This window comes from Apis laboriosa, unplaced genomic scaffold (genome assembly GCF_014066325.1).
Source record: "Apis laboriosa isolate Shangri-la unplaced genomic scaffold, ASM1406632v1 scaffold12_cov154, whole genome shotgun sequence".
Lineage (NCBI taxonomy): Eukaryota > Metazoa > Arthropoda > Insecta > Hymenoptera > Apidae > Apis > Apis laboriosa.
In genome coordinates, this window is record NW_025221207.1 from 2,529,465 (window position 1) to 2,546,097 (window position 16,633).

General features: G+C 47.0%; 1 protein-coding gene across 1 annotated transcript in view; it reads left to right on the plus strand.

Moving 5' to 3' along the window:
• Positions 1-6,296: 6,296 nt before the first annotated feature.
• The window catches only part of LOC122720401 (ephrin-B2), a 52,079-nt gene continuing 41,742 nt past the window's right edge, over positions 6,297-16,633 (plus strand). The window contains exon 1 of the mRNA XM_043947105.1: positions 6,297-7,345. Within this exon, the coding sequence (XP_043803040.1) occupies positions 7,227-7,345 (119 nt within the window). The 5' untranslated portion in view covers positions 6,297-7,226. The remainder of the gene's footprint in view (positions 7,346-16,633) is intronic.

Genomic DNA, 16,633 nt, shown 5'->3' on the forward strand with positions numbered 1-16,633 from the left:
TCCGCTTGACGAGGGTAGAGACGCGTTCGCGGAGGGATCGCTGGTAGAGGCGGGAGAGATATCGGACCACGCCGTCCGATCCATAGGGGAGGGTCAAGGTTGGGTCAACGCGGATCACCGCGATGGATCGGTAATGAAGCGAAATGGACTCGACTCGGTTAACGTTTCGAAAACGTGCGCACGACGAGTGTGTTACGGAACACGGCTAACGAATTTGGCAAACACCGGTGAATAATGATGATCGATGGGCGTTAAGCGTTTCGCAAGACGCGAGCGAAGGGAATCGTCCATCGACCGCGCGAACTTATTAAAATATGATAATTCGAAAATCGAACGTCTATTCGAAGCCTACCAAGGACGAAGGAGGAACGAGCTTTCGTAATTTCGCCGATATTAATCGGCGCCGATCGATCGACGCGGAAATCGGTAAATCAAAACTTGTGCAACGACGAATCCGAGAGTGGTTGCTCGTGTGTGTGCGTGTGGCACGCGGTCGTGAGATCGTACGCGGGAGACGCGCGAGAGGTTGGTAGCCGTCTAGGAAACCGCTATCGCGGGATCGATCGTCGAAATCCGTGTAATAAATCGCTGCAATGGCGATGGATTAATTTATCATCGGTCCATGCCTCGGGCTGATTTATTTCCAACGGTAACGTCATCGATACCGATGCATTAATAATAACGCTGCAACTTTCTTGATTCGCGACTCCGACCCCCGGGGAGGCAGAGGGAGGGGGGGAGGCGGCGAAGGAAAGGTGGAAATAATGAAAGCGGAATATTAAAGTCAAGGGCCATTAGGTGATTATACGATCCGCGTCGTTGAATTATCGACACCGATGCCACGGACGACGCTCGACCGAGCGTAAGTGTAACTTTCGGATTTGGCATTCGCTCGGGGACTTTCCACGGAATTACCATTTCCGGATCGTTGCACCTGCCTTACCGAATGACTGCGGATTCGGTAGGACCTGCCTCCCCCCGCCGACCCCCTCGAGTACCGAAGGAGCTGAAAACCCCGTGGCGCACGCTACGTCCCAATGTGTGCACAGGATTTTCACACGCAAGCCTCCCTTTTCCGAAACCGCTCGAAAATTCATTATGGAGCCGCACTCGTTTCAGAACCTTTCACAAGAAGGTAAATGGAAATCGGTAAATCGGTTTGGAATTAGATATTTCTGGTTGTGTTCTCAATTCGGATGATAAGCAGGATTTCTTTTGTTAAAAGTTTGAAGGATCGAAAATTGTTTCGATATTAAACTTTTCATAATATCCGTGTTGACGATTCCCCATGACACATTCCTTTCGTTTACCAAGAATTGAGACGCCATCTGTTCTATATGACGTGGCGTACGTGCTGAATCAGCGAATTTCTAATAAATTCGTTCCAATTCGTACCGCATGGGAAATCAAATTTGAACGTCGAATCGAGTGACGAAAGATCCAAATTTCGAATAGTTTACGTCGATCGAAATTAAAGTATTATAAAGAATCGCGGTTTTATCGATCGCGGAGGATCGCCAGTAACGGAGACGAGTAATCAACGCGTTCCCTCCCCGTTGGAAACTCGAAAATTGTTCGAGCATGAGTCTCGGAGTTCGATGGAAACACAAACCGAACATTTCGCAGGTTTTCGCGTAAACAGTACCCTACAAAGTTGCCTCTGAACCGACGTGTGGACACACCTGCCTGCCTGCCTGCCTGCCTGCCTGCCTTCCGGAATGTCTGCGGTTTCGACGAATCCCGCCAGTTGTCGGTCAATCGTTTCGACCGCGAGTGGAAAGGCCCTCGAAATGGCCATCCTTTCCTGATGTGTACATAGGATTTGGCTTTTCCAACGACGCGCCTTTCTTTTTCCGCGGTCTACGGGAACCGCAAGAATAACGATCAATATTTACGAAGCACTCTCGTCTCCATGACTGGTGGTATTTATACAACCTACAGATCGGAGTGCCTCTTCACCTCTTTATCCGACGTGCATCCGTTTGATATCTTCATCGCCTCGGCTGGCTGAACTTCTCGCCCCTTTCTTCCTCGATCGTGCGCGATCGAACCGAACGTGCGGCATCGAGGAGAAAAGGAAAAAAAGAGGAGAAAGAAAAAAAAGAAGAATAAAAAGGAAGAAAGTAGCCGGGGAATCGGTACGAAGATGTGTAACAAACGTGGATCGTGGGTCAACGGATCGGGACTCTTCGATCGAGTCTCTTCTCTGTTCGAGGACGATTTAAGGATATCGCGGTACGTGGAACGTGACTCGACTCTATTAATGCCGCGGTTAACCCTAAACTCTTTGCATCTCCTTACACACGTTGAATATAGATACTTTTTGATTTCGATCCTTTAGATTCGTAATACGATAACCGAAGAGCAAGAGGAAAGAGGAGAGTTAGTTGAAGAGGGGACGATATTTATTGTCTATCCTGTCTATTTATTAAAGACGATTCTTTAATAAGGAGGGTGTCTGTCGATCGGGAATAGGAATTTTTCAAGAGAAACGATACGGGATAAACAACACTCTCTTGTATCTTTTCACGATGATTCCTCGATTTTATTGTAACTTTTCAATCGACACTTTTACACAGGCGTCTGTTTATTTTACACGATGAATACATTTCGTGACGAATTTTTTCTCACATTATAAATACACGAGATTAACATTAGTCGTCCCTCGTGGATAAAACAGACACACCATTCGAACATTAACGAGCCACTCGAGACTTTGGCCACGGACGCGAACAGACGCGACGAAACACGATTGTTTAATCACCCATAACGAGGGAAAAAGCAAGCCGCCGGTTATAATCGATTCGTTGTACTCCTTGTCCGTGTTTCCACTCTCTTGACGATTCTATCAGACCTGCTGATCGCTTCATCCCATCGCAAAACCCGTGGAAAACAAGTAACACGGAAACTCTCTTCAACTAACGAGTCGCATCCACTACTCTTCTCGATCGTCGATTAATTCAAAACATACGTACAACTCGGCTAACAATCAACGTCGAGACGTAAAAAAAAAAAAAAAAAAAGAAAAGAAAAACACGAAAGGAAAGAGAGAAAGAGAAAAATAGAAGAAAAATTACGGCTCGAGAGAGAGAGAGAGAGAGATTACACTTCGACGTAATCTATATTCTATTCGGTGGAGAAAAAAAATGGACCAAGTGAAAAGCATTGGAATCTCTCGAGAATCGGGCGTGTTCCCCATTCTATATTAACGATTCGTCGACTCTCCAGTGGGAGGATGCAACGAATCATGGCGCCCGATGGCCCGATAGAATTTGAAGCGTTACATTAGTCGGACTAATGACCGGCATGACCGTTCGTGGGTAGATACCGGTTCCTCGAGAGCCAAGAGAGAACCATGCCCCCGAGAAGATCTCTGTACGGGAGAGCAATACGGTGGATGGAGGATGATCGTGGTATCTGGTTCGCAAGGAGGGCGCCACGTACTCGAGCGCGTTCGAAGCACGTGAACGTTGCAAAGCATGCAACGTTTTCTCTAATATTTTATACTTTTTCGATGAACGTATATTGCATAGACGAACACGAGTTTGAAAATTTTCTTTTTTTTCTCCAATTTTTATTCACGCGTTTACCATTATTTTATTTTAATGTTTTCACAAAGATTAAAGAAAAATTATATGCGATATACTAGCAAATAATTTCACTAATTCTCGCTTTTCAAACTTTCCTGATTTTTAACTTACGTGCTCCATATTACTCGACCCATATATATATATCAGACAAAAGAAACTTATATATCGAAAATATTTTTTCCTTCACTTCCACAAAAATCTGAAGCTAGAACCTTTGAAAAGAATTCACACAGCCGCGTTCGGAACTAGGGAAACGAGGCGAAGAGCGTGGAAACGCGGTTAAGGCGCGTGCCGAAATTGAAACAGGAAACGAGAGAGAGACTAACGGCGATCGTAAGTCAAGAGAGCACTCTCGCTCTGTTAAAAGCCTCCGTCCTCTGTGTGGACGAGGGGGAGGGAAGGAAACGACGAAGGGACGCTAATTCATAGCTCGCGAGGGACTGGAGGCGAATCGTGATGCGGACGCGCCTCCTCCTCCTCCTCCACCACGCGCGCTCTCGTGCACTCGCGCAGCTCAATGCGCTCTAAGCCGTATGGAAATTTTCAGTAATGAGGCTTAAGGGACGACGAGGTTGTGTAATCAGTGCGCGCTCCAACTCGATGGAAACAATGTTTCCCGTGCGCCGCTGCGGGCTCCTCCCTCCCCCGCTTCTCGAAATTAAATTCCACGCTTGATGTCCGCGCCGCACTATTTATCACGCCGCTTGCTTTTGTTTAACGAGTGTCAAATCACCGTCTTTTCGAAGAGCGGGCCAAGCCAAATCCGAGCCCCAGGCGCCTCCAGGCTTGCTGATTAAACGAAAACACTGGATCACATTGTCGCGAACTTTACTTAACTCGAGCTAACCTCCGTTCCCATCGACTTTTCGCGTCAATCCCGATGAGATCGGTCACGAAAAGAGAAAGGGATGGAAACAGAATGGAATGGAAGAAGTCGATTGATTTTTTCGAAGCAATTTTTTTCAGAGAGCAAATTGTTGTACGGGTTGTTTCAGAATGTGGAGGAATTTTTACGGATTTCTTTTTTTTTTTTTAAGTTTTTGATTGTCGTTAAAAATGGAATTTTAAGATTGTAATAAATTATTGCTGTAAATTATTAATACGGTCGACGAAACTTCGTATCAGCGATGTAAAGAAATTAATCGTGGATTAAAGTCGTAATGAAATCCAAGATACTGTTACAACCGTAATAAAAGTGGAAGCGAAGGAAAGTATTGGAGTAAAAGTTTTTTTGCACAAACACCCCGAGCGCAAGGCGATATTAAACGAGTGCGTTGAACGATAATCAAGAATTTTAAACAGGAAATTACGTATCTTATCAGGGACGGCGTAATTATGCGAATTCGTTTAATAGTGTTCAATCGAGTCCAAAAACTCGGGGCCCACAAGCCAAACACGGCACGCGATAAATAAAATTTCTCCCCGCGCGCCGGACGAAACGTAATTCCCCCGCGAAAATTGCTTTTAAAAAAATCCAATTCCCCACACCTCGTGATTTCGCCGCGATGAAATTCGACCGAAATTCACGCCTCTCCGCCTGTTTCGATCAAATACTCTCACGTCCACGATCCGCGACCATCCGTACGAAAACTTCACCATCGATCAAACCGAATCATCGGCCACCTTCGAATCATCGTCCACGTGAAAAATCTCCACCCTTTTGTCCAATATCACCTGGATCCCCGATACGTATGTACGAGTGAACGGTCGAAATCTGTCGAGAGTCGAGCATCGAAGGAACAAAATTTCGAATTCGAAATTTCTTTTCCCCCGCGAAAGAAAGAAAAGGGAATACACGGAGATCGCGTAGCGACGACACTTGTCGTATCCGGCGCACTCTCGAGCTTCGGAAACCGGGCTTCGAGACGAAGCAAAGCGACGGGAACGCGCGAGACTGGGGAGAGCCACTCGGAAACTCGCGTCTCGCGAGCAGGCGGCGTAATACCGCGTAGCCGCGGACCAAGCCAAGACACGTCGGCGAAGCCACGGAGGGAACGAGGGTCCTCGGGCTTCGTGCGTTTCCGCCGCTGCTCGGCGCTCCCCGACACCCCCGGTCGCCGTTCGAGTCGGCCGACGCGAGACGAACGGCCGCGACAGTTCGCTCGGCCGACAGACGCGTCCGCGACACCGAACAGGAAGGTACCGCTCTCTCTGCGTTCACGGTGCTCGTCTCTCGGCGCAGCTCGTGCCTCTTGTAACAATCGTTCTCGGCCGTTCCTCCACACCGGTTCGACGCGTTTCCCGACCTACTCTCGTATACGGAGACGAAGTGTTGCATCGGCCCCAATTGGATTTAACGAAGATCGGCATCGCTCCGATTCGATCCTGTTGGGGAATACGTTCGCGTGGTGGACAGTGAGAGAGAGAGCGTCGCTCCGTTTCGCTGGCTACGCGATCCGTGCGAATCGCAAGTGCGTGAGAAAGTACGGGGGTGTGCTTCGGGCGAAAGAGGCTACCACTTCGTTTCGCTAGCTTTCTTGTGCTCCTAGCGTGAGATTTCACAGTGCGATCTGTTGCGATCGGAATTTCTTCTGTTCCTAGTGGCTGCCAGGATAGCCCCAGGAGACTGGTGCATTTTATTACTATTCAGTGTCTCGAGAGATCTCGTTTATAATTGTGAGAAACCTTCGATACTGTCTTTTTTTTTTTTTTTTGTGAAACCTTTTCTTTTTTTTCCCCCCTTTTAAACGCAACGACACATCGGCGTCGATCCGAGAGAAAGGATCGTTGGTGAGATGCTCGGGAGAATTTCTCTTCCACGGTGATTCGCGTGATTCCGTCGCCGAGCGTCGGATGCTCTTACTGTCCGTGAAAGAAGAAGTGTACCAACGAAGAAGTCGTTCCAAGAGTTGTTTCGTCGGATGGATTTTTGAAAAGAAAAAAAATTCGTCTCTCCGATGCGTCACCTGTTCGTCCCGTCTATCGAAATAATCTATGTTTCGTCGATAGTCTCTCGTCGTCCCGATCGGATTTAAGAAAAGTTAGACCAATGAGAGGGCAAGCAAGGTGCGCTCGTGGTGAGAGAAACACGGGGTGGATCCATGGAACGCGTACCTCGGTGGACACCGTTGGAAGCAGCCGAACACCGGAGAAATTTAATCTGTTCTAACGGCCAATCGTCGTTCGCCGAGGATTTCACCAAAGAATTTCGCTATTCGTGAAGTCAACGTTCTCAACGTTCTCTCCCTTCATCCGTTAGATTCACTCTCCTCGCTCGAAAACATCGAATCGGAGGAGTGTACCAACTTGTGCGGATAAACTGTGTACCGTTGGAACGATCGGCGAATTCTTGTTGGGAATGTTTCTCGGGTGGATAAACGGGGACGAGTGATACGCGAGTCCCATAATTTGGTCGTTCGAGGAAAGAGGGAAAGAAGGGAAAATAAAATAAAGGGGGAAAGAGTGAAAGGAAAGCAAGAACTTAATAGTTAACGAGGAGGATAGTGAAAGTGTGGATGTGGTGTCCGTGCAACGGTGGTGGAAGGTGGTCGTGGACGGCAGCGACAAAGGCAGTGCAGGTGTCGTCAACGTATTTGTTGTTATTCTTGTTGTTCTCGTCGTTTGTTTGTTGATTGTTGTATTCCCGGTGAGCAGTGGTGACGCGGTGCGCGCTGCTCGTCCGTCCACGTTGTTACGATGGTTTCCACGTCCTTTGTAACTTTGGTGTTCTTCGTCTGCCTGCAAACGATATTACTCTCGACCGTGAGCAATTGCGCAAAGACGATCAGCATGTACTGGAACACCACCAATTCCATGTAAGTGTCTTCAATTTTCTCTCTCTCTCCCTCTTTTTTTTCCTTTTTTTTTTTTTTATTCTACACGAGAAAGATCATTGCCTCCCCCCCCCACGTGACTTTTCCAAATTCTCGACGAGACGGAGACGAGATTCATTTCTGCCCGTTCTGCCCGTCGAGTCTCGTGCAAATACGCGTACACGCGCGTTGGCACGCGTGCCAAACGCGTCTCGAAGCGGTGCTCGCCGGGGAATCGATTTCTCGCGGCGTCCTGGCTTTTGAGTAACGACCCTCCGCTTCCGGCGGAGCTTTTATCGCGGCGAGGTCGCGATATCGCGTCTGCCAAAATTACAGGGGCCCATCTCTCGACGTTGTGCACGGTTTAATACGTACGTAACGCGAAATGGAGCGACCGAGTCGTTTCGACGTCGTCCAAATCGTCGGCGATAAAAGCGAAGAAACGGCGATTTCCAGCGAGCAGAAAGGACGGGAAATTGCTTGTTCTGGTTGCTCGTGCGACCGATCAATCTCCCGTTCCATAGCCTGGTGGATGATGGTTAAAGTTCGCCCGATGTTCGAAAGTTGCGGTGGAATACGTCAACGAATTCGTCAGTTTCCAATTCCCGTTGGATGTTCCTCCCAAGTTTAAAGTGTTTCCATACGGTTTCTTTTAATGGTTGCGTGCGGCTGTGTAACTGGTCGAGCACCATGACAGGTGAAAAATGTCGAGATATATTAAGCCGCGTTTTAAACTATAATTTGCGCCGCGAGTGTGACTGTATATTATAGGGCAATAGGTTAACGCGCGTGCTTAACTCCGAATGCATCGTCTGTGGGAATTTTTTCCCCCCCGACGATGTTATTTATATTGACGAACCTATCAAACATCGCAGCGATTTGATTTCTTTTTTTTTTTTTTTTGCGTAGACGTATTATTCGCGACGTATTATTTTATGGAAAAAAAAGTATTATTCGCAGTCATCAGCGGTCAACGAGCGCGTGAAAGCTGTTAACCGAAACATAATTATGCGAAAACGGAAGAATGGAGAATAAAAAAAAAAAAAACGATAATTCAAATATAATACTCATCAAAATTCCACGTGATCGCGCATCACTATAACTCGGCGCGATACGTGTAAGTCTGGCTCGCGTAATGAGGCTCGTTACTTTATCTGGGGAAAAAAATCTATAACCGCGTTCTTCTCCCGTTTGCTTCCTGCTCGTACGAAATCGGAGAGTAACCGGAGCGGCAGAAACCGATTCACCACGCTGCCAATTAAATCCGCATTAGGTGGTTAATCTAATTTGTCACGATATTTTTCTGCTATTCCGATCCGCCTCGACCCTTCGCGCGCGAAATAACGGGTAAAAACTTGCGTGTGAGAAAATCGGTATAATATTTGCGTGCGAATAAATCGGCTAAATTTCGCTTTGAAATCGTCGTCGACCGGTAACAGTTGAAATATCGACTCGAATCGAGCCTCGCAAGAATCCCGTAACACTCCCGTTTTTTCTTGTTATAGCCGAGGAAGCGGTGTCCTTATAAGCAGCTTGTTAGTCGAGCAATTTCTTTTGCTCGGCAATTTGCGTAGTTCGCACTACTTTTTAGTATTCTCAACGGCGAACGCGTAAATCTACGCGATAGCAGAACAGGCTAGGGGAATCGCGTCAACATCATAATCGGCGCGATGATCAATTTTTCTTTTTCTTTTTCTTTTTCTTTTTCTTTTTTCTTTTTCCTTTCTTTTTTCGTTTATTTACCCACTTTAGATCGAGGATGAAAAACTTGCTAACCTCGTAATTTTCTCGATCGCCTGATCGGTTCTTGCCGATCGTTTTCTCGATAGATGCATATCCCCGTCAGCTAATTCGATCTTACGAAGAAACGCTCGTAAAGGGCGAAATTTTTGCCAGTCATCGAACTCTCAAGGACGATACCTCAAAGACCGGTCGAAGTTCGAGGAAAATTACCAAAAAAACTCGGGTGAACGATCGGAAAGGGATAATCGTTGAAGTTGGCTCGTAAAGAATCTCGTTAAACATCCGATAGGATGCCACAGAAATTTTAAGGGGAATCCCCCAAGTATCGTGCGGATATTTCGAGAAAATTTTTCTCCCTCGCTTTTTATCGGTATACACGGTGCACTCGAAACACGGCGCGAGTTATTCAGGTTCCCTGTTGCAAAAGTGTGCGTTGCGCGCGGGCACACATGCGCGTGTATGCGTATGTGCGCACGTGTACGTACGCGCATCGCACAACGAAATCCGGGCACCCTATTCTCCTCTCTCGTATAAGGCCCCGACGTCCGGCTGACTTTGACGATCGGTTTGAAGTCGCGCATGCATTACTTGCAGTCGGGACGAGGTGGTCGTGGACAAGTGTGCGTTCCTGTACGTGTGAGAATCCATTTCGCGAAGGAGAAGGACGTTGTCAGACTGTCTTCTTCGTGGGACGTACGAAGGGCAGTAAAAAACACGTCCCGCGCGGGAAAAAAAATCGAAAAGGAAGTAACACGTATATAGCGAGCAAAAAGGGGGGAGAGAGAGAAAAATTGAGGAAAAAAATATGGGGAGGAAAGATAGTGCGTTCTTCTCCCCGGACGGTAGACCGAGCTCACGAAAGGTTGTAAATCTCGGCCGCTTATTGGAAAATCGAAATTCGCTTTGAGGAACTGGGCGTAAAAAGAAAAGAGAGGGGAAAAAAAAAAAAGAAGGGTAAGGAATCGATGGGGGCGCGGGTAGAAAAAAAGCTGTTAGCGAGGCACGAAGACCAGTGGCTTCTTGATTATCATAAATCTGTTTCCGCAAGTTACAGTGGGAGAGGCGTATTCTTTTACTGGCGGGCTAAAAGCACGCCAAGCCTGACGTTTACTGCCTCGTTGTACTTTCGACAGGAGAATCCCTCTTTGTTACGATGAAACGCATTAAAAACGATTGGCACTGCTGCATATAACGTAATAAGCGCGTTAAAATGACATTGTAACATTTTTACGAGAAACCGTTACGGGGGAAAAAAAGAAGGAAAGAAAGAAAGACAACGAAACCCTTTAAATACTCTTCCCTTTTGTTTCGTTTTTATTTTTTTATTTTAATTAAGGCAAAAGCAATAGGCCGTTTGAAGGATCGCGCGATCAATTACCGTAAGCAAACTTCGTCGAGATAATTGATTTAAAGAAGAATTTTAAACGATCACGATGTTGTTGGCGAAATAACGACGACAGAGGCACGATCGCGGCAGCAGATGCTGCAGCGCCGCTGGAGACTTCAATGCCGGACAAGAAGATCTGCCGCGGCAGATTATTGAACTCTCTACTCTCCTGAGCGCGCGCGCACGACTAGACGATTCTATCGGGTTCAGGAAGGCATGGAACGGTCCCCGGTGCAATAAGTATTTCTGGTTATCGTGCGCTTACGGTTTCGTATCCTACACGTTTCGCGCGTATTGTACGCGTTATACCCGACGCTGTCGTATTTTTCACCGGCCTCGCCGTTAATTCTCGGCCAAGACCAACGTGCTGACAAAGTATTAAATTGTACCTAATATTTCACGATAACAGTCCCGATATCGTCGATAATTCCAAAGACGATTACGGCCACTTGTAATCCGGAATATTTATGAATACTCGTTCCCATGTTAAAATATTTATGCATCCTGTTGTTTCTGACGTTCTACGATATTGAAATGACAATATTCGTCATCGATCCGACCAACGATAACCTCGATCATCCTTCGATTTCTGTATCTCTTGTATAAATATCTCGTATAAACGCGAATATTGAATAAGGAACGTTGCTAATATCCGTTCTATCCGTCCCACTTTTTCCACTTCTCCGTTATTTTTAACTCGGTCGAAAAAGAAAATACAATGCTTCGAACATGTGTAATTTCGTGACGCGAATCGAAAAATCTCCTGACCAATAAAAACTGGTCGACATCTTTCGAGAAATTGCGAAACGATCGTCGCGAAATCTTAGCAACTGTTACTTTAACGAAAGTCCAATTATTCGGTACGGTAAGTCACGTATGCCGGTAAGCACGAGGAAACTTAATGAATGGCGGGAGAGGAGGCTACCAAACGGTCGTAACACGTTCCGTCAGATACGATGCGTCTTCGATCGTCGTCCCTAAGAATCCTCGTCCGTCTCGAATTAATCCATTCTTGTCAGGTTTATACTGTTAATCGGAACGTTGGCGAGAAGCGTGAAAAATCTCGATAGCCTTTCTTCTTTTCTTTCTCCCTTTCTTTTATCTTTTCCTCTTTTTCGCATTCGTTCGTTTCACGGATCGATACGCGATAGCGTGTCTACAGCAAAATCATTGTTCCCCCCCTCGCACGGGATGTACGCGCGAATAAATTGCTAATTGGGCGAAAACGGTGGATTTTATCAAACCGCGCGTTAATACGATACGCAGGCCTGAAATTAGAGTGCACGGAATTAATGTGGCAGGCGCATTACCCCGAAAAATCTTAATTTCGTAAACCGTTACAGTTTAACACGGCCTCGGTACCGTTATTAAATTGCCGGTGTACACACCGCGGGAGAAGCTCGTTTTTGAAAACCACCGGAGGTTCCTATTATCCTCTCCTCGGTAGCTCCGTTTCGTGGCGCTTTTATAGCTTCGTGTATTAAGGCAACATCGATTTGCAGCGGCCACAAATCAGTGGTTTCCCCGAGGAAACTAGTACCCTTCGTACCGAAGATTGAGAATTCGCTGCCCGATTCGAGGAAATAACCATCGGCCGCCACGCCGATGCCGTGTCGAATCACACGGAAACAAAGAAACGGTTTCGTCACGACGGAACGAAGGAAAAAGGAGTGGATCGCGTACGAACCCGAACAAATCTTAATTATTCGGGATGGAATAAGAGAAAGCTCGTAAGATTTTCTCTCTCGTCTGAAAAGCTAAAACGTCCTCGCAAGGGAGGGGAGAAGGGAGAGAAAGAAAAAAAAGAAAATAGAAGAAGCCCCGTTTAATCGCGAAGCCGGGGAAAATAAAGGACGAAACTTACGCTGAGGGCAAATTGCACGGAAGTCAAATGGTACACCGGCAAATAGCTCGCTTCGCGAAGTATCATTACGGACAGTGTGAAATCTCGTACATTTGCGAGCACCGCCTGCCTCGAATCATCGGTTCTTCCCTCGTTAAAGTGACGCCCTTCGTACAGAGAAATTGAAAACCACACGCGCCTCGCGGTGGAATAACGACCTATAAGCTCGCTCGTATTCCATTGTTCCTTTAATTTTAATCTTAGATATTTTGCCTAACAACTATGGGATATAAAATTGTGCATAACGACGATAGCCGCGCGGCGATAAAAATGAACAGAAGCGCCATTATAAATCCGCCATTAACATAATCGTAAAAGAAAAAAAGGGCAGCTGCGATTCATGGAAGAAATGTCATCGTAAAATGAACGTATGTATTGCAACGAGCGTTAAATCGCGTGCGCCTACACCGTCGCGTGTCGGTTAACGAGCCGCAAATTAATTATTCATCATTAAAGACTAACGGGCCGTAGTGGCGTCACGTCAACGCGAGTCTACGCGAGAAAAACGAGACGCGAGACACGCCGGTGACGTTTACGAGTGTGCGGACAGCGCGTAAATATCTCCATGAACTCGCGGGACGCCTTCTTCCTGTTACCACGTGTTTCGCGTTCCACGAGTTGGACGGATCAAAAAGGGAGAGAAAGAGAGAGAGAGAGAGAGAGAGTTTCTCTTCCAAGATTCGCGTTTTGCGCTGTTTCGCGCGGAATTCGTGGAGAGCGATCGTTGGCCGCGAAAAACGCGCGAAAACGTGGCGAAGAACGACGACTGGAAAAGTGTCCACTGACTGATTTATGAACCTTTACATCCACGTTTCCCGTGATTTATTTTTCCCGCGAAAAGTAAACTATCGGGGACGAGAGCGAAGATGACGATTGATGACACTGCCATTGGCGAGGGAAAATTATTTTTCGTTTATCGATTGTGTTAATTAAACTTAATGAAAGAATCAAAGAAAATAATTACCAAGGCATTTCCCATACATATATACACGTGTCGAAGTGGCGATCTTGTGCTCCATGAGAGCCATGGAGGTTCGCATTCCGTCCAATCTTGTTGTTACATGCGTATCGAAGGTATATATATATATATACTCGAACTCGGTACCATTAATTTAACGCGACTTACGCCGATAATCCCATGCCCGTATCTCTCGATATCGAGGAACCATAAGGAATATTCCGTTTTCTTAGTCGTTAGCGTTTACCGGCCAAGCTACTCGAACCGATGGAAAAAATTCCTCTCTCTCTCTCTCTCTTGCTGTGCGTGTCTTTCTCTCTTGGTAAGAGAGAGTGAGAGAGAGAGAGAGAGAGAGGTTGCTCCGAGAAGCACGTTTATCTCCAACGTAGTCTGGCGGCTGGCAATAAATCCCGACGTTATCAGTATTAAATATCTTCCGTAAAAATCCGCAAAGAGGCCGAGAAACAAAAGATCATTATTAGCGTAAGCACGCGTGTACATCATTACTCGGTGTGTCCCGTGCAACCGATGCTCTCTCTCGCTCTCTCTCTCTCCTCTCTCTCTCCTCTCCCTGCTTCCTGCTCCGGCAACAATACGGGTGCCTTACACTCGAGAGTCACCGTCGTAAGGGAGAAAAACCGTACGTCGAAGCGTTACGAGCTACGAGGACCGCGTTACGGTTAATTAAGCGCAAACGGGAACCTCTGGCCAATAACCTAGGATCGGCTGGAAACTGGAAACCAGACGCGTCGAGAAAACACGTTCGAGGAGAGAAGGAGAGAGCCGGCGGCGTTACGACGACAGCGTTCGTTCGGTGAAAAGGGGACCCCCGGTAAAATCGTCAGAAAAGTGTGTCCTTTTCGAACGGCAGCTGTTTCCTGTTACAAAAACCGTATATATATATATATATACACGGCTCTCTCCAGCGTGCGTCTGATCCACGTTCCACGATGGAAAAAGGAAGGGCACCCTCGCCAACGGTGAACCCTCCTCTCTCTCTCTCTGCAACTTTGCGGTCAGGACTTACATGCGATTACGTGTTTTCTCACTGTGCCCCGTGTACGACGACATCGTGATCCATAAAACTCTAACATTCCACAACGGGGAATTTATGTCCCGCCTAATTCCTACTGCGCCTCGTTATATTACTGCAGATGGATGGATCGTCGACGTTAGAGGGAAGGAACGCGAGGAGAGGGAAAATTGTATATAGGGTGGAATTTCATGGTCTCGTAAACTTTCACTATGAAAAATAGGCATAGGAACAGGGGCGAGTTAATGGTATAATCGATCAGAGTTAAGCACCCGATTAAGAATTCGATCTCTTCCGAAAATTTCTTTATAACGTGACGCAGCAATTTATATATCTACCAGCGTGCCACGCTCCGTGTACGCGCCCGTTGAATCGTGTCAGCGGTTAAAATCAATTTTCCCGCCTATGGAAATTAATATTTGCCCAACACGAGGGGGACGCGATCGATGGGAATCAGGGGAGGGGAAGGGGGTCGTATATCAGACTTACAAAGTAATCGCGTATTGTGCGTCGACGGATAGCCATCATCTACCACACGGTGCGCGAACGATATTTCGCGTTGCCCACGCATTCCATTTTTCCGAGATCATCCCCCTGCCCTCGTGTGCGCGTTTGTCAGTCGATAGGGCGTCGCGAATCGAGACGTTCTCGTAAGTATCGTACCCCCTCCCCAAAGGGCAAACGGAGATAATCGCCGATGAGAAATTTCCACGGCTCGGCAGGTGGCAAACAACTGGAGAACTTTGCGCGAGGGAAAAAGTATATCGTAGAGACGGTGATGCGTAATGATCGTTATTACGTCAATTAATTCGCGCCTATATGTATGCACTGTCTGACGCGTTGTCCGTGGTCAGCACGCGATTTCATCTGCGGAGGAACGTCATTAATAGCTGCTCGGATATCGCTATACACTTAAAATAATTGCGGGCCCCGTGCACCATGTATGCTTGGGCGCAGAAGGCTCGTATCTGTGTGAGTTGCGCGCGGACGAGGCCCGCGTTTGTCCGACCGTAGGTGTATATATACGCCGAACCGAGGAATAATTTCATTCCCACGAGAGAAGTCGCGATGAAGGCGTCCCGCGTTGGCCCAATTAGCTCATGATCGACGCCTTTATTCTCTCTTTTTTTTTTTTTTTTTGTCTCGGCCAGAAATCTTGCGATCCTTTCGTTTCTCAGAGAATTTTAATCAGGCCTCGAGTCATGTTCGATAACGGTTCAATTATCGATCGTAATTGATGTTAAAAAAAACGATAAAAATGTTATGAAATATCAAGTTCCATATACGCTGTAATTGAATTGAGCGGAGAGAAAATCTTGTATCACCACCAAGGGAGAGAAGCTTGGATGGGATGAACGAAGGAATGAATGAATGCGAAAAATGCATTCAGAGGGCAAAGTGGCGGATCGATCTGCTCGAAAAGGAAAAATGGTAAGGTGTCAAAGCGAGAGCAATCTCGTTATATAATCCTTTGTCCATATGACCCAAATCCTATTTCTCTTTGTCACTCGATTCCGCCATTTCGAATTTCGAACGATAGAAAATCTTGAGATCTGCAAAGGGGCAAAGGAATACCGATTTCCATCCAGGAGGAAGACAAGTCGTTGAACTGTCGATGATTTCCTTATTCGCACAAAAGAGGGAGAGATTCCGCTTGAGATGCGGAAAGACACGCGTGTTCGCGTATTGCGTGGGAGAAAAGGGGAAAGGATATGCGCACGATGAATGCACGTATAAGTGCACGTTTCGTACGGAAGATTGCACCTCGAGGTCCTGCGGTGCACGTTCCACGGAGAGACGGCTGGACACGATGAGAAAGAGGGGGGGGCTCTCTAGAAGGAAGGCACGAAGAGAAGAGGAGCTGCCTTCTCGCGGTCCCTTCCACTACGTATCCTCGCTCGCTCGTCCTCATTTGTCTCCTCGGTTTTCGGAGCCAAAACTCTTCTCGTGCCTTTCTTTCGTGCCTGTTTCGTCCGAGCGAGCCTCTCTCGCTGCCACCGCGCTCCTCGTTCTCTCCTCCTCTCCTCCTCCTCCCCCTCCTCCTTTTCATTTCGTCCTTCTTTTTTTCTTTCCTTTTTTTTCTTTCCTTTTTTTCTTTGCGCCATCTCGCTTCCAATCCATCGCTGCTTGGGACCGTGAAAGGGCTCGCGGCTCCGTCAGCTCGAAAGAAGAGCTGAGGAGAGGGAGGAAAGAAGGAACAGCAGCCGAGGCTTTTTCGAATCGAATCCCTCATTGTCGACTCGGTAATTCGAGGAGGATCGAAATAA